Source organism: Crocodylus siamensis, chromosome 6, assembly GCF_052110815.1.
Source record: "Crocodylus siamensis isolate JL-2025a chromosome 6, ASM5211081v1, whole genome shotgun sequence".
In the NCBI taxonomy this organism is placed as follows: domain Eukaryota; kingdom Metazoa; phylum Chordata; order Crocodylia; family Crocodylidae; genus Crocodylus; species Crocodylus siamensis.
Window position 1 is genome coordinate 98782912 of NC_143400.1, and position 16468 is coordinate 98799379.

Consider the following 16468-nt stretch of genomic DNA (forward strand, 5'->3'; position numbering starts at 1 on the left):
TGTCTGCCCCTTTCTCCACCCTCTTGCTAGGATGAAGCAGCATTTCAGCAGTGAAAACTATGGGTATGTTTCCACAGAAAATGAAGGTGTGATTGCAACTTGTCATTCCCCAGTAGCTTAATCTGCCTAGATTCATGACAGCAGCAAGGAGCTCACTTCATGGACTTCAGGGCAGGCTAGAAGCCCAAGTATGTATCCCAGACAGCTATGCTATCCATGTCCCAACATCTTCATTGCTGTCATTATCTGGCCTTGCTAGTTTAAAGCTTGATTTGTTGTATATGTGTCTGATTTTTTGATCTAAACAGGAAAAACAGGGAGATCTGGGCCACAGCGGCTTCTCAGTAACTGCTTTGACCTCCTTGTAGTACAGCTGCGCTTGAAGCCCACTGACACTGAACTGTCGCTTTTGTGTAGGCAGCAGACTTATGTCTAGGGCTTGATTTTGCCCATCGTTAACTATGCTGGTCCACAGAGATTCATGTAACAGCATGAAAGGCCACGTGATTTCATACCCTGAGTCGCCTGTACTAAGCATGAGCCTCTGTACCTCCTGTTGTGGAATACTTAGAAAAGCAGGTAAGCAGCTCTCCATTTAAATGTGGGCCAGGAGGGGCCACCACAGTCACTGAGTTCAGTCCCCTGAGGTTACAGGCAGCTACACGTGCAGTCTGTCCAGAAGGGTCCTCAGGCTGCTTCACCCCAGCCCTCCGGTGCATGAAAGCTACCATGCACCTGAGATGGAAACAGCCTCAGGAAACCACAGTGTGCCACGAGCAGAGAGGGGCAGCACCAGCCACAGGAGTCCTAGGTGCCCCCAGATGATCCTGGGAAGCAAATCATATCCCATGCTGTAGAGCTGGGATGTCAGACTCACTTGGCCTCGTGGGGGCAGATCCAGATCATAGGGCTGCTTGTCAGCTGGATCCAGATTGCGGGGCTTCTCAAGGGGTAGGTGACCTGCAAGTGATGGCATTAATCCTTGTGGCTGCCAGAGGACCTGTATTGGTGCAGCTCTGGTGCCCAGGGGGGTTACGCAGCAGCCACTGACCCAGCCCCCTGTAGATATTAAATATCCGTTGGCCTGAAGAAAAAGTGAGTGTAAATTCATGACCTGGAGTGTAGGCACAGGCCTTGGTGATACAGTCAGGTTCAGCTCTCTGCACCAGTAATCTTTGTTATTATTCATATGAGGGTGAGCAGTTTCAACAGGTGAGACTAGGACACTCCTCAGACTACCCAGATAGTCTGGTGGTTAGTGGTTTCTCCTGGGATGCAAGAAACGTGGAGGGTAAGTCCTAGCTCCAGATCTGGGGGAGTGAGGATTTGAAAACGGGTTTCGTACTTCCCCAGTGGGTGCCTGTGTCTGGTGTGGACTTGTTTTCTTTTTCATTTTCCATGGGAAGCCTGCTCTTACTTAGGCACAGGACACCAGGGGAGTGTTCACAGTTAAAGTACGTGCCTCCCTTCAGCCCTAACCTAGGTGCTTATCTCCTTGGAGGGGTTTAGATCCTGCCTCTCTCTTCAGCTTTTCCTGCCAGCTAGTTTCCTCTAGCTAATTCCCATACCAAACAGGAAAAAAAGATGCCATCTATCAAGGCTTGTTCCATGAGAGAGATTTTTATTTTTGGGGGGGAGACAAGTCTGGCTTCCTTTACTGAAGTATGAAAGCATTTTTTCAAGTATAAGCACCCTGTCTGGACATTAGGGAATTTGCCATCACTGTGCACTGTGCATGCTGCCTTCATTAGGTGGGCGCCGCACACTGTCAATTCCTGATGTTTTCTGATTTCCCTTGCCTGTATCTTTTCTGTTGGGAACTCCTGCTTAGACTGCGAGCTGACCCAGAAAACATGTTTAGAGAAGAATGCCGCTTATTAACTGTTTTTTATTATTATTATTATTATTATTATCCTCATGTGACTGAGGACTAATACGAGATCTCTTATATTTTCCAGTCTTAAGTTTCTGACAGGGTGATTTATACCTACTGTTTGGCTTAACATATAGAAATTTAGAAGAATGCAGTTTCCAAACACTGTGTGCTGTTTTATCACTGACTCTTGCCACAAGGTTAATTGCATAATGTTTTTATTAGCACTACACACAAACAGTTATCAGAAATACAGCCATCAGCATTATGAAGGTAATTGGCCTGGGTCAGCATGAAAGGACAGCATCTAGCATATCAGGCTACAAACAAACATTGCATTTGTCCCAGGATAACCCATTTTATCCTGGGATTAAGTGTAGTCATTCAGATGCCTAAGGCTGAATCCCGAGCTAAATTCTGAAAAGGTTTGCAGGCTAAGTATCAAGTTTATCCTGGGACATTGCAAGTGCATCTGAGCAGTTGTCCCAGGATTGCATCTTTGAATCAGTGACAGAAAAGCAGCAGTGCATTCAGCTGCTCACTGAACCCTGATTGGAAAGGACATTTCTGTTCCAGGATGAACATCGGCACAGCTTGTCCAGAGACAAATGCAGCATCTGTTCCTGGCATCAGAGCACTTGGGCAAAGTCAGTGTATTGTTAGAACTTGTCGGGGTTGTTGGCATTTCAGTGACGTGATAGCTGCAAAGGGTCAGCAGGGCTAACTGATAAGAATTTATTTGACAGAAATAGAAGAGGGGAAAGAAAGGTGACAATAACACAGCCTGTAAAATAAGAATAAAAAATGGGACTCTGTGTAGGTCACGCAAAATGAGCGCACATAATATTGAAGGATATCTTAGAGAGGTTTCACTTTATCTCCCCTGATTCTCTTCCATGTTGTTGTAAGCAGGAGGCATTGTAAAATAACTCATTGAATAATTCATTTATTTACCCTTTTTTTTTTTTTTTAAGGAATTTTACTTGTCTTAAAATATCTCACCAGTTTTTAGTAGTTACTATTCAGAGTTACTCATATTCGACATTTGGGAAGGAAGTTTTATTTAAGGGCTTCATAAACTCGCCTCTAATTTTCCCATAAATTACTGAAAGATTTTGTTTTAATCTGTCTTTGTTTCATTTCTAGTTGAATCGAGATTTCATCCCTATTCCTAAATGTAACTAGGGGCAGTAGTTAAGAGAAGAATTAGAAATAGAGCCCATGTGGATACTTGGAATCATCCGAACAATTCTTATAGAAGAGTAGGGCTGGAGGGGATGCCAGGAGGTCGGCTAATCCAGCCCCTGCCTGCCTGAACTATCCTAGTCAGTGTTGGTCTGACCTGCCCTGGAAAACTTGCAGGGGTAGAGATTCCACCGCCTCTCTGGGCAGCCTGCCCCAGGACTGAACCACCCTCATGGCTAGGATGCTCTTCTTACTATCCAGCCTTGATTTCCCCATTTTAAATTTAAGATGATTACTTCTTGCCCTGTCCCCTGTGAACACAGAGGAAAACCGATTTATGCTTCCAGGTTTGTATTTAAATACTGAGAGAGGTTTGGTAACAACCTTCTCTTCTCCAGACTAAATAATTATGCTTTTTCCAGCCTTTTCCTGTATGCTGTGTTTTCTAGGTCTTTCATCATTTTTGCTATTTTCTTCTGGACATTTCCCAACTTGTCCATGCGTCTTGAAGCGCAGTCTCTGAAACTCCATGCAGTGCTTCAGTGCTGAATAGACTGGAAGGCAAGGTTCTTTGGGTGACTCTGATATCTTTTATTAGACCAACTTATGTAGTTGGAAAAAAAAACTTTAAGCAAGCTTTTGGATTCAAAAACCCAAATGAACGCACACCAGAAATCTATCAAAGACAGGAATACTACCCAATGACCTGTGGGAGCACATTTCTCCCAAGAAAACCACTCTCTCTCCAATCTCTCAGTCCTGATCCTCAAAGGGAACTTCCAAACACTTCCCAGAGATGAACCCATGAACTCCACTTCATCAACCTCCTGGACACTAAAAAGCATGGACTAAATATAGACGTTGGATTTATGACACATTATAACCTACCTGACATCTGATTCCCCAGGTACCGCTCCCCTATTCATCCCTCCTCTTTCCCTCACACCCAGCCTGTCTCTCACCCACTGACTCCTCAGTCTGCATATTCACTGACCGCCTGTCTTGCATGCAGACCAGCCCAGCCTCTGGCTGCTTTACTTTTCAGTCCATCCAGGAAGAGCACACACTGACTGCCGGGACTTCCTCAGCCTGACGAAGGATTTTTGAACCTAAAACCTTGCTTAAATTTTTTTTTTCCCAACTTCTTAAGTTGGTCTAATAAAAGATACTAGATTCACCCAAAGAACCTTGTCCTTGTCTGCCTATGCCCTTAGACCAACACCGCTACAACCTACACCCCTGAATACACTGGAAGTCACTTCTCATGACTTGCATGAGGTGCTCCTGCTAATACTCCCCAATATGTTTTTTTTTTTATTTTTGCAGTGGTACCACACTGAATCTTACTCAGGTTTCAGTCCATTATAACTTCCAGGACCTTTTCTGCAGTACTGTAGCCTCATCATTCCCTGATTCACTTTGGTGCAGTTGATTGTTTGGTCCTTGTACGGTACTGTGCCCTTGCCTCTACTGAATGTCATCCCCTTAATTTTGGACCACTCCTCCAATTTACCAAGGTCTTCCCTCAGCCTCCCCCACAGAAGCAGCTCTTCACCCACGGGGATGGAGGTGCTGAGAGTGTTTCCCCTCCCTGTGCTGGCAGCTGTGGGCTGTGCTGGATGGCTGCGGTTGCTATCCTGGGACATGGTACACACAGCCCCCTTTTTCCTGCTGGGGAGGTGGGGCAAGGGCAGGGATCACAGGGCTCCTCCCTTCTACACTCACAGGGGCTGGGGGTTGCCCTCCCCGGCAGCTGCCTCCAGCTGATGCACATGTGGCATCAGCTTGAAACAGTCCTTCTGCCCCAGGGGAGGGCAGAGCAAAAGCACCCTGTGTCTCCCTTTGCCTGGAGAGCACGTCTGCGTGGTGACTTCATTGCACTCTGGCCAGGGGGCTAAAACCTTCTTTGATCCCATCTTCCTGTATTTATCTAGTTAGTGCTGTCCAAGCACTTTGTAGCACTTCACTTGCAGGGTTGTCCGTAATCTTTCCGGGGTTCAAGGTCAGACTGACCAGTCTGTACTTTTTCCTTATTCCCTTTTTTTTAAAGACTGGCACAGTCTCCAGGAACCTTACCAGATCCTGCACAAGATCTCAGAGATAATCGTCAGTGGCTCTGTACTGATCTCAGCCATCTCTGAGTGCTCGGGTCAGTCTTCTCTGCCCCCGCTGCTTCAAAAACATCCAGCTTCCCTAGGTGTCTCTAACCTGTTGTTTTCCTACACTAGGCCGATTATCTCCTTCCTTATCCTTCTGTTAATTGTGCCAGTCTTCTGGTACTTGACCTTTTTTGTGAAGGCTGAAGTGAAAAAGGCATTAAGCACCTCCAACCTTCTCTGCATCATCCATTATTAATTTCCCTTTCTCACTGAGGCAAGGAATATCTTTAAAACTCACTTATTCAAATATGAAATCATTTTCAACTTTGAATTAAACAGAATAATGTTTGCAAAGTGGAAAAATGAAAGCTAAGTATTTATATATTTGCTGTATCCATTTTTGATTGTATTTAAGGACAGATTTAAATGCATCTTAACACAAAACCTATTAAATACTGGTATTAGGTGAAACTGTGTAACACTCCTTCTCCCACTCCTCCCCATCCAATGCTAACTGCAAATTAAATAAAAAGTAGGAAAGAAAACAATTTTGTTGGCTGTTAGATTATTCTGCTACAATGAATCTGAACCAGGGTGCTGTGACTTGCAAACAGGATTCACAAGATAAACCGAGAGGTTACAAGTAGGAATTCGTAGTGTTAAAACGTTCTGACCTGTTGTGTGGTCTTTTCTGCGTTCCTCACAAAAGAAAACTGCTCTGTTATTTTTTTATTATTTTATTATTAAAAGTAAGAGCTGGCATTTTTTAAGTGATTCCTCAAATCAAACAAAGGGTGCCTTGAGTTTAAAATGATTGTAAACCACTGCTTTCGTATTTTTGTGACTTGTAGTTTGGAGGCTTTATTTTAAAAGCTAATACCATCTGGTTGTCTCCGGTTTTTAAGAATGGTAAATTACTGAGCACATGTTAATAAAAATTGAAATGCATCTGTAGTGCATGTTCTATAAATAACTATTTTAAGATTACAAAATTGTCATATCACTATGTGTTCACTGTGAATACATTTTTGTGCCTTTTAAAGCAGAGGGCGCTGAAAATAAATGCATCTGGGTGCCAAAAAAGTCTTAAATTATTTTGCCCTTTTTATTATAGTATTTACTTGTGGGTGTACAAAGTGCATGTGCACAATTATAGGGAGTTTATTTCCTGTTTCTAAATCATAAATAGCTGCTAGCTGTCCCCTTATCTGCCATAATCTACAAATGAGTGGATTATTGATTTGTAGCAGCAATCACTGTTAGGCCAAATAGACTGCACAAGAATAAAGGTTACAGGAGTTTGCATACATTGATTATGCAAGTTTGGCATTTACCAGCAGCTACTCGTAATACCAATCTAATGATACGATGACTGATAATGGATTAGATGGTCTCTTCAGGGTCCCTTCCAGCCTTACTTCTCTATGACTGTTGCCAAGAGACTGGAGAATAGAATACCTGTAAGACTGAGGTCTCTAAGGGGTAGCAGCTCCAAACGAGATGATTTGTGTCTGGGGTTGAGAATCAAGCTTACACTAGGAAGTGATTGATTCTTTAACCTAGTACTGACAATTGCTTGCATGTTTCTGAATACATTTTTTACACTTGACACTAAATAACTAGCATATATTGCACTTTCTGACATGGCATGTAAGAGGTCTTAGTGGATGGAGCAGAAGATGTGATGCCAGAAGCTTGCAATTGTAATCTTGGTTGTATCCTTCACTAGCTGTGTGGGTTTGAGCAAGCTGCTTAATCAACATCTGTTTCCCTGTTTAGAAATCTGATTGTTACTTATTCACACCCTCACAAGGACCTTGTTAGGATTAGTTAGAGTTGCGAAAGCATTTTGTTTCTGTAAAGAACTGTTTACTGTCTTAATATCATCCTTCCTTGAAGCGTCTGCTTTGACTGTCCCCCATGTCCGTAGCTGAAGTACTTGTCTGAACTCAGAACTACTATGGGAGGATGAGGGCTAGCTGGAAATGTTGTTAGGGTGGCTATGGTGTGGGATGAGATGTCAATCTTCTTTCATGTGCTTAAAGTAACTATAAAAGTTTTAAGACTTTAATCGTGCCTCATTTTTCTCCCTGCCCACTGCGCAACTCCCCCCTCTATATTTCAAAAGAGTGACCATTATCCATGTTCCATTATAGCAGAGTGCACCTGGTGCGGACAACCGTGTCCGAATGCTAGAGCATCCTTTCCATTTCACCACTGCAGTCGCATCTCGGGAACCAAACCTGCGTGGTAGTTACAACTGCCCAGACAACAGCTGACACCTACAGAGAAAAGCCCAGGAAATTCTCTCTGAAAAACTTTTAACATACAGTTGCCCACTGGTATCTTCAACTGCAAGTTTAGTGAAGCACAGGTTTCTGAAAACCAGGAAGTACCGAGCTGATATGCTGGAAGAAGGGTGTCTGTGCCTGAAAGTTTGCTAAGAACAATTTTTCCAGCTATTTAGTTGGTCTAATAAAAGATCTCACATTTACCCAAAGAACCTTGTGTGCCACGCATCTCAAAGTAACTTTCACTTTGTCCTGTATGGGCAGTGTCTCCCAGTATGACTGAAAGACTTGTCCGTGCCCTCTCGCTTCATAGATAGGGCAGAACATTCAGGCAAGAGGGCAAATGACCACTTACTGGTATAACAGATTGCTTCTTTTTGCTAAGACAAGTCTGGGTTTAGGTGAGTTGCTCTGAAGAAAAAGATACCTACATCCAGACATTGAACCTGCTCACAGGGAGCGGCACTACCTGCTGAATCCTCTCTCAAAACATCTTCTCCCTTAATGCTCTACACTCCCTCTAACCCTATATTTCCACTTAACCGTCATTATAGGCTACTAATGTCCTATTGCACATCCCTGGTGACAGGCCCCACACCACTTTGTATTGGGGTAAAAAAAAACTTGCCATGCTGCTACCATGTAGCACACAGAACACCTGAATGTATGGTATGTGGTGCTGCAGACATACCGCATGGCCACTCATCTGGATGCAGCCAGGGTGTGTACAGAAGTTGCCGTTCACTTTCAAAGCACTTTATTGCCATGACTTAACAGCACTTTAAAAATGGGTATAGTGCTTTAAGTTAATCCCTGTTAAATGAGGTATTAAATGCAAAGCACTGTATTTTACATTTTAAAGCATGTTGGCAACCTGCAGTGTTGTAAATAACTTTCATATGCTGCTCGAATTTGAGACCAGGAGAGAAGCCCCAGGAGGCTGTGACGTTGCCCCACCTGCTCCCTAGCCTGGAAAGTGCAGGGAAGGTCTGAGCCCCTCCTTTCCCAAACGCAGCACTTCTGTCATATTCAAGAGTGCTGTATATAATAGTGCTGTAAAAAGTGTTTCAAATGACAGCGCTGTAAAACGTGCCCAGAACACTTCTGTATACACCCTTAATGACTCTCAAAATGTAATCTCTAGGGATGCAGACGGAAGTGACAATTTTCACCTGATCTGGCTACAGAAATCAGTTTATAGCTGTGACCAAACACAAGTGCACGCCTGCAGACAGCTTCCAAAACAGCCAGTCAGATAAAAATCTGACCCCTCATTGCAGGAGGCATCAGGTGAAGACATTTCAAAATGTAGCGTTTTCTGTAACTTGTCTGCTCTGCCTGCTAGCCTTTTGTTGTTTTCAGAATGGGAGGGGGGAAAGGAGCGTTCAGTCTGGGGGGTTTCAGCCCGTCCCCCCCGGAGGGTGGGGCAAGGGGGAAGGGAGCGTTCAGTCTGGGGGGTTTCAGTCTGTGTCCCCCACCAGAGGGTGGGACAGGGAGCGTTCAGTCAGGGGTGGGGTCTCAGTCGGTCCCCCCCAGAGGGTGGGGCAGGTGTATTGGAGCCCCTCCCCCGCAGGTGAGGGGTGGTCCAGTTCACCCACCCCACCCTTCATGTGTGAAAAACCCCCTGGTCAAACCCTGTTCACTCTCCCTTCCAGCAGATGCACACTGCCCATGTGACACAGGCCTATTTGGTGCTTTAGAAGAATTGTGGAGCAGTGCCCACCAAATAAACTATTAGCCTCCTTTGAACAGGGAGGCTGCTGGAAAGGTAACAAGTAATTGCTTGGGACAACTGAAAACATAACAAGAATGGGAATGAAGGTCAGAGGTTTATAATTAGTGCATCAAGGAGGCACACCGAGCAGAGCTTGCTGGACAGTGCCTGCTGGCCCCTGAATGAATCCAAGGAGCTGATGGATGCTGCCCAGTGAAACTCTACCCAGAAACAGGATCAGACCAGGGATGGGAAACTGCTGTCCCTGGGGGTCTTCCCAGCAAGGCCTCCTTCCTGGTAAGATATAGCACTAGCTTAGGCAGGACCCAAAGGAGCTAATGGACATAAACCAGCCTTCCTTTCCTTTTTCATGCCATCGTGTTACAAGGTATTTAGCAGAATTTGCAGTTGTGGTGGACTCTGACAAGGCCATGCCATGAGCACTTCTGCTGCAGCCTGGAACTTGCCACGTCTGGCCTGGCAACCCTGTGCCTTAGCGCCCGCCCCACTTCTGGTCTGCCCAGTAAATGGCAATTCTTACGTTTTTATGAAGTTTTTTAGAGCTAGGCACTTAAAAGGCATCAGGCAGGAAGAGCCTTGATCTTACCTCCTGTTTCCCCTGCTGCCAGGGGAGGTATGTCATAAGAGATCTCAGGTTTAATAAACTTAGGGCCACTTAACAAAAATGCCGATTCTTGTCTCTTACTTAATTAGCACTTCCAATCACAATGCCTATTACTTAATAATAAGAAAAATGTCTTACTTATAATGAAACAACTTTAAAATAGTATATTCTTTGCTAACTGTCTGGGTAGGGAACCTGGGAAATTGGTGTTAAGATTCAAAGCGAGTTTCTCGCTTGCATCTCACTTCGGTGTCATGTTCCACATCTGTGACATTTTAAGTGCACTGTTAGACTTGAATGAATGTGGTTGCCTGTAAAACAAATTACTCTGTATGGTATATTTATTCAGGTATTTGCAAATGACTTAACCCCTGAATATTTTCTTCTTTTGTTTTAAGCTTATTCTCAGCCAGTGGATAACCATATCAGTCCTCCTGCCTACCTGGGGCAGTCACTGCCACCAGCATCCCCAGGGAGATATTCCCCAGTTCCAAAGGGGATGCTTGGAGATGACGAGATTACAAGGTAAGGAGCTGTTCAATCCATACTTTAATTCTACCTTGGGTTAGAGACTTGAATAAGCTTTCCCACAGTAATGATCCACAACAACAATACATTGATCAGTTCAGAAACAGTAACCAGGAAATCTAAGAGACCATGTGTAAATGGTCCAAATGATGTTATACTTCCTCAGGGATTTGGTAGGAGATTGCAGTATTCTCCTCACTCCACTTCTGGTGAAGTTGTCCCACCTGGTGTCTATGACTGTTCCTTTCCCCACAAGTTGGGGCAACTATAGTTGGATCCGGGCAAAAATAGGCTAGGCAGCCTAATCTCCATCCCAGGGAACATCCTGGAAAAGTTCATTAAAGAATCTATGCGCAATACGCTCACGGAAGGTAAGATCCTGAATGACAACCAGCATGGCTTGGTGGCCAGGGGTGTCCCTCAGGCGTTCGTGCTTGGACTGGTGCTTTCAACATCTTTATCAGTGGTTTGGATGGGGGAGTGAAAAGCTCGCTGGCCAAGTTTGCGAACAACACCAAGTTATGGGGCAGTGTGGCCATGCCAGAAGATAGGTTGCAGATAGAGGTGGACCTGGACAGGCTGGAGAACTGGGCAGACCAGAACCAGATGAAGTTTAACACTTTCAAGTATAAGGTGCTCCATCTGGGGGCAGGTAACCCTCAACATACATACAAGCTTGGAGGTGACAGCTTGACTTGCACCATAGCCAAAAGGGACCTACGGGTAGTTTCATAGTTAGTAGGGTCGGAAGGGACCTGAGCAGATCATCAAGTCTACCCCCTGCCTTGGCAGGAAAAAGTACTGGGGTCAAACAACCCCAGCAAGGTGTTCATCTAGCCTCCTCTTAGACCCCCAGGGTAGGAGCCAGCACCATTTGTCTTGGAAGTTGGTCTCAGATCCTAGCCACCCTGACAGTGAAGTCGTGCCTCCTGATGTCTAATCTGAATCTCCCCTCTGCCAGCTTGTGACCGTTATTCCTGGTCACTCCTGGTTGTGCTCGGGGGAACAGGGACTCCCCCAGTGCCTGCTGGTCCCCCCTGACTAGTTTGTAACAGGCCACAAGATCCCCCTCAGCCTTCTCTTGTGGAGGCTAAACAGGTTCAGGTCCCGTCGCCTCTCCTCGTAGGGCCTGCCCTGCTGCCCCGTGACCATGTGGGTGGCCTCCTCTGGACCCTTTCCATGTTGTCCACATCCCTCCTGAAGTGCAGCACCCAGAACTGGACGCAGGACTCCAGCTGCGGCCTGACCAGTGCCGCATAGAGGGGGAGGATCACCTCCCTGGACCTGCTCGAGATGCATCTGTGGATACATGACAAGGTGCGGGTGGCCTTCCTGACCGCATCCCCACACTGCTGGCCCATGTTCATCTTGGCATCAGTGATGACTCCAAGATCCTTTTCTGCCTCTGCACTGACGAGAAGGGAGTTCCCCAGCCTGTAGGTATAGTCCTGGCTCTTCGTCCTCCGGTGATTGACCATTGCATGAATATGAACCGTCAGTGCAATGCGGTGGTCAACAGGGCAAACAACATGCTGGCATGCAGCAACCGTTGCATCTCATGTAAGACTAAGGAAGTGATCCTCCCACTGTCCTCTGCACTGATGAGACCGCAGTTGAAGTACTGCATCCAGTTCTGGGCATTGCACTTCAACTAGGACGTGGAAAAACTTGAGCAAGTCCAGAGGAGAGCCACCCATATGATCAGGGACTTGCAAGACAAGCCCTGCAAGGAGAGACAGGGACCTGGGCCTCTTTAGCCTACAGAAGAGAAGATTGAGAGAGGACTTGATAGCAGCTTACCGCTATATCAGAGGAGTGCATCAAGGGCTTGGTAAACAGCTGTTCACTAGGGCACCCTTGGGGAAGACCAGGACCAATGGGTACAAACTCCTGGAAAGCCATTTCAGGCTTACGGCCAGGAAAAACTCCTTCCCAGTCAGGGTGTCCCAACTGTGCAATAAACTCCCTGCAGAGGTGGTGCAGTTGCCTACCCTGGAGGTTTTCAAGAGGAGACTGGACAGTCAGCACACCGTGGTCACCTAACCCCAGTTGTCTTCCTGCGTAGAGCGGGGGGGCTGAACCTGATGATCTGCGAGGTCCCTTCCAGCCCCTGACAATCTATGAAAGTCCCCTCAGCTGACACATTACCTGTAACAAATGAAATGCGAGGTGACAGCCGATGGTCCAGTGGGGGAATCTCAAGGAGAGGCTGAAGCCTGCACCAGAGTTTTATACTTGTTTTCTATGGAGCAGACAAAGAGAATTGCTTTTTCCTCCATAATATCCACAATGCCTGATGGCAGGTTGGTTACCCAGCAAAGGTTTGGTAATCTGGTAAATGCTGACTGTCTTAACTCATTTTCTGGCCTGAGTCCTTTTTGCGTATAATTTTATGAACAAGATCGATTAGTTGCAGGGTAAGCATAAGTTTCTGTGGTGGTGGAACAAGGGCTTGGGGGAGAACAAGAGGCTTATCTTTTCTGCTAAAAGTCCAGCCTGTGGTGCTCACTGAGATAGTGGTGGGCCAAAGGGCACTCATCTCACAACCTGTACTAGGAATCCACATCCTTCCTGGCTGGTGGACACTGATGGGGAAGTACTGGGTCCATTTTTTTGTGAAGACACTGTGCACCTCTCAGAGAGGCCAGGCTCTCTGTTGCTTGCTCAGAAGCCATTGCTAATGCAGTTGAAGAGGAATGGATTGAAGTCAGCAGCCACTTTTGGCACTGCCGTGAAACAGGTGAGGAAAAAGCAGAAGAGAGGACATCTGCAAGCAAGTTGCAGAGGACTCGGCAATCCAGAGAGCAGGAAGTGCAAGGCCCCAGGGGCAGGGGCTCTAGGACTGCTGGATGAAAAAGAAAGAGGAGTGGTGGTAGTTGGTGACCCTCTTCTGTGGGAAACAGAGACATTACTTTGTCTGGATTTGGGGTCTTGGAAGGTGTGCTTTCTGCCTGGTGCCCAAATTCAGGATGTCACAAAGAGAACAACAAGCTTATCCATCCTTCAGACCATTTCTCTTTCCTGCTGGTCCACACACGAACCAGTGATACTAAGCAGATCAGAGATGACTTTGAGGCTCTTGGTAGGAAGGGTAAGGAGCTTGGAGCACAAGTGGTGTTCTCATGGATTCTTCCCATGGAAAGCAAGGATCCAGGCAAGGACCATCGTATCCTTGAAGTAAACATATGGCTGAGATGGTGATGTAGACATGAAGGCTTCAGATTTTGACAGTGGGTGGGTGTTTTAGGAAGGAGGACTGCTTTCAAGAGATGGGATCCGTCAGACCAAAACTGGAAAGAACATCTTTGGGTGTCATCTGGTCAACTTAGTAAGGAGGGCTTTAAAGTAGGTGTCATGGTGGGTGGTAAATAAAACCTTCCAGCAGTAGAGCAAACAGTCCAGAGGGGAAAGGACCAGAGAAGCAACTTAACTGAGAGAAATGGCCAGAGAGTCGCAGGGCAGGAAGAAGCAGTGCAAAAGGGAAGCAAGTAGGTCAAAATGCGAAATACATCTGATATATGTATACACGTGCAAGAAGTGTGGGGAAATAAACAAGAGAAGCAGGAAGCTGCAGCATGTGGCATCACAGAGACCTGGTGGGACGCCTCTTGTGACTGGAATGTCTACATGGAGGGCTATACTTTGTTCCTGTGTACTAATGACTCCTAACTCTGTAATTTATCCAACTTGGATGCAGTTCAGTGCAAGAGAAAGATTCTACTCAAGGTTTTGTCATAAATGTGAGTGAGCTAGGTAAGACCAAGCTGGAGATGGACTGAGAGAAGCAATGAAATGAGAAGACAGGTGTAAGAGCAGTCCTTTGTGTAGAGGAGGCATGCCCACCATTGCCTATGAAGCAGTGGTTTGACACCCCCTCCTCTGCTGTTGTGCAACCCAGTTACTGCAGGAATCCACTCGGTTTTATACCTCCCTTGCCTGCCAAGAGGTTGTGATTCTCTTTTGAGCTTGAACCTTGTCGCTGTTCCAGCCTTTTATTATATCAGATTTAGATTCTTGTAATGTGCCTCTATAAGGCTGTGCCAGCCTGACATGGATCTGTTCATGGATTCATAGATTGTCAGGGGCTGGAAGGGACCTTGCAGATCATCGCGTCCAGCCCCCCTGCTCTAGGCAGGAAGACAACTGGGGTTAGGTGACCCCATCGCGGCGACTGCCCAGTCTCCTCTTGAAAACCTCCAGGGTAGGCAACTGCACCACCTCTGGAGGGAGTTTATTCCACACTCTGGACTAATTAGCCGTTGCTTGTGACTATTGCCTTTTTTGAGACTGATCCTGGGGCAGCAGCTCACTCACCCCCAGAGCTCAGCTTTTCCTGGAGGGTGCATGGATACCAACTGCTATAGGGACTGCCTTGGCTGGCCACTGGTGTCTGGGTGGAGATGAAGGTGTTGGCTCTGACCTGTAGAGCCCTAAATGGCCTAAGTGGCCTACCCAGAGAAGGCCCCTTCCCCGGTGCCGTGCTGCTGCAGCTGCAGTTTATGGAGACATCTGAATTGGATAAAGGATAGCTGGCTGGGTGTTCTCTATAAGGACTTCAGGACTCTAGAGCATGCTTTCCTTTCTGTCCCTTGTCATTTGAAATTGTCTGGGCTTGATGACTTTCTAGACATACTGCACCAGCAAAATGTACCAGTGAGGATTTTCTCTAACATGCATACAGAAAATTAAGTTTGGCTGTTTTCAAAAAGTTTTTTTTCCCTAATTCTTCATGGTCCTTTAACTGCACTTTGACTCTTTTTAAAGGAGAAAAGGTTTTTTGTTTTATTTTTCCTTCTGCAGCACATTATAGAAATTGACTGCCAGTTTCATTCTTCAAGTCTGAACTAGCGTGGCACACAGGCATTTCCCTGCCTTCAGACCAATACCCCATATCAAGCCATAACAAGAGTTCTCTGGAAGGACAGGAACTCTGACAGTGGCGGGTGCCTGAGCAGCACAGCAGCAAGGTGGTGAAGGATCTCGGTAAGGAGCAGCACCTGCTTTAGAGACTGTGTCCCTGGAATGAGAGCGAGAAACACGAGAATGAAAAGCAAACCTCTGTTTATAAAGTTCAGCTGCTTTTGGCTTCTCATGTAAATAGACATCCTGAGAGGAGTGGAAATGATCAGTGGCTGATCTTTAGTGCACTCTAGTGATCTTTTCAATGCAATGCAGACATTTTCCACCTAAAATATGAGACTGACTTTTCTTTTACTGACATTCTCCATTCTCTTGCCTCTGTATCTAGTAATAGCAGTGCAGTCAGTTTTTCCTTTGGTAAAAGCAGAGACATATTGTCTAATGGTGCTACCTTATAGCATGATGTTCTGATATTCTACTTCTTTGCCCCTTCTCTTTTGAATCGCACTAAAATACTGTAAAATTGCTGGAGTATATTTGTTTTTGTATTGTCATGTGAAGTTAATTTGGAGTAACTGCAGCTGAATTCCTTTGGAAAGGAAGGGGGGGAGGTCCTGTGAGAATGTGTAAGCGGGGTTCTTGAATTGGTCCTTATTGTATTCACAACTGAAACCAAAAGTATTTTCACTGCAATTAAATTCATCTGGCAAAGTATTGGCTAAGCTTTACTTTTTCCTAGTCTGACTTATTTAGTTGTAGGGAGAAAAATAGTTTTCATAGTTTCATAGTTGGTAGGGTCGGACGATCATCAAGTCTGACCCCCTGCCATGGCAGGAAAGATTATTGGGGTCAAACAACCTTGGCAAGGTGTTCATCCAGCCTTCTCTTAAAGACCCCCAGGGTAGGGGGTCTTAATTTTTGTAATGGCTCATACAATACAAAAGTGGCTCAAAATATCTTTGAATGTTGTTTGCCTTCCTGATCAAGTCCTTCAGAACAAATATCCAGGTTCTCACCTTAGATCCTAACACCTTTTGAACTGACACGGTAGCCACCTGAAGCTAACAGAGCACTGACAGAATCTGAACCCACACCTTCCATTCACACTGAATGCATACAGCTGGATAAAGGCATAGCACACTTAAAGGAACCACAGAACCTTGTCTGCATTATCCCACGCACTGTCACAGAGGCCTTAATACTGCAACAAACTCAGTACCGTTCCAGACACAGTCTCATAAACCATTGCCTTTTTCTAAAATTCAGAGGGGTGGCTCTCCCATTTGATCTCAG

The 16468-nt window shown here is 45.7% G+C and overlaps 1 protein-coding gene across 13 annotated transcripts in view; it reads left to right on the forward strand.

The window, feature by feature from the left end:
• DLG1 (discs large MAGUK scaffold protein 1) overlaps positions 1-16468 on the forward strand; it is a 313387-nt gene that overhangs the window by 219120 nt on the left and 77799 nt on the right. For all 13 annotated transcript variants that reach the window (XM_090054468.1, XM_090054470.1, XM_090054469.1 and 10 more), the window contains one exon: positions 10186-10312. In XM_090054468.1, coding sequence (XP_089910594.1) covers positions 10186-10312 — 127 coding nt within the window. The remainder of the gene's footprint in view (positions 1-10185; positions 10313-16468) is intronic.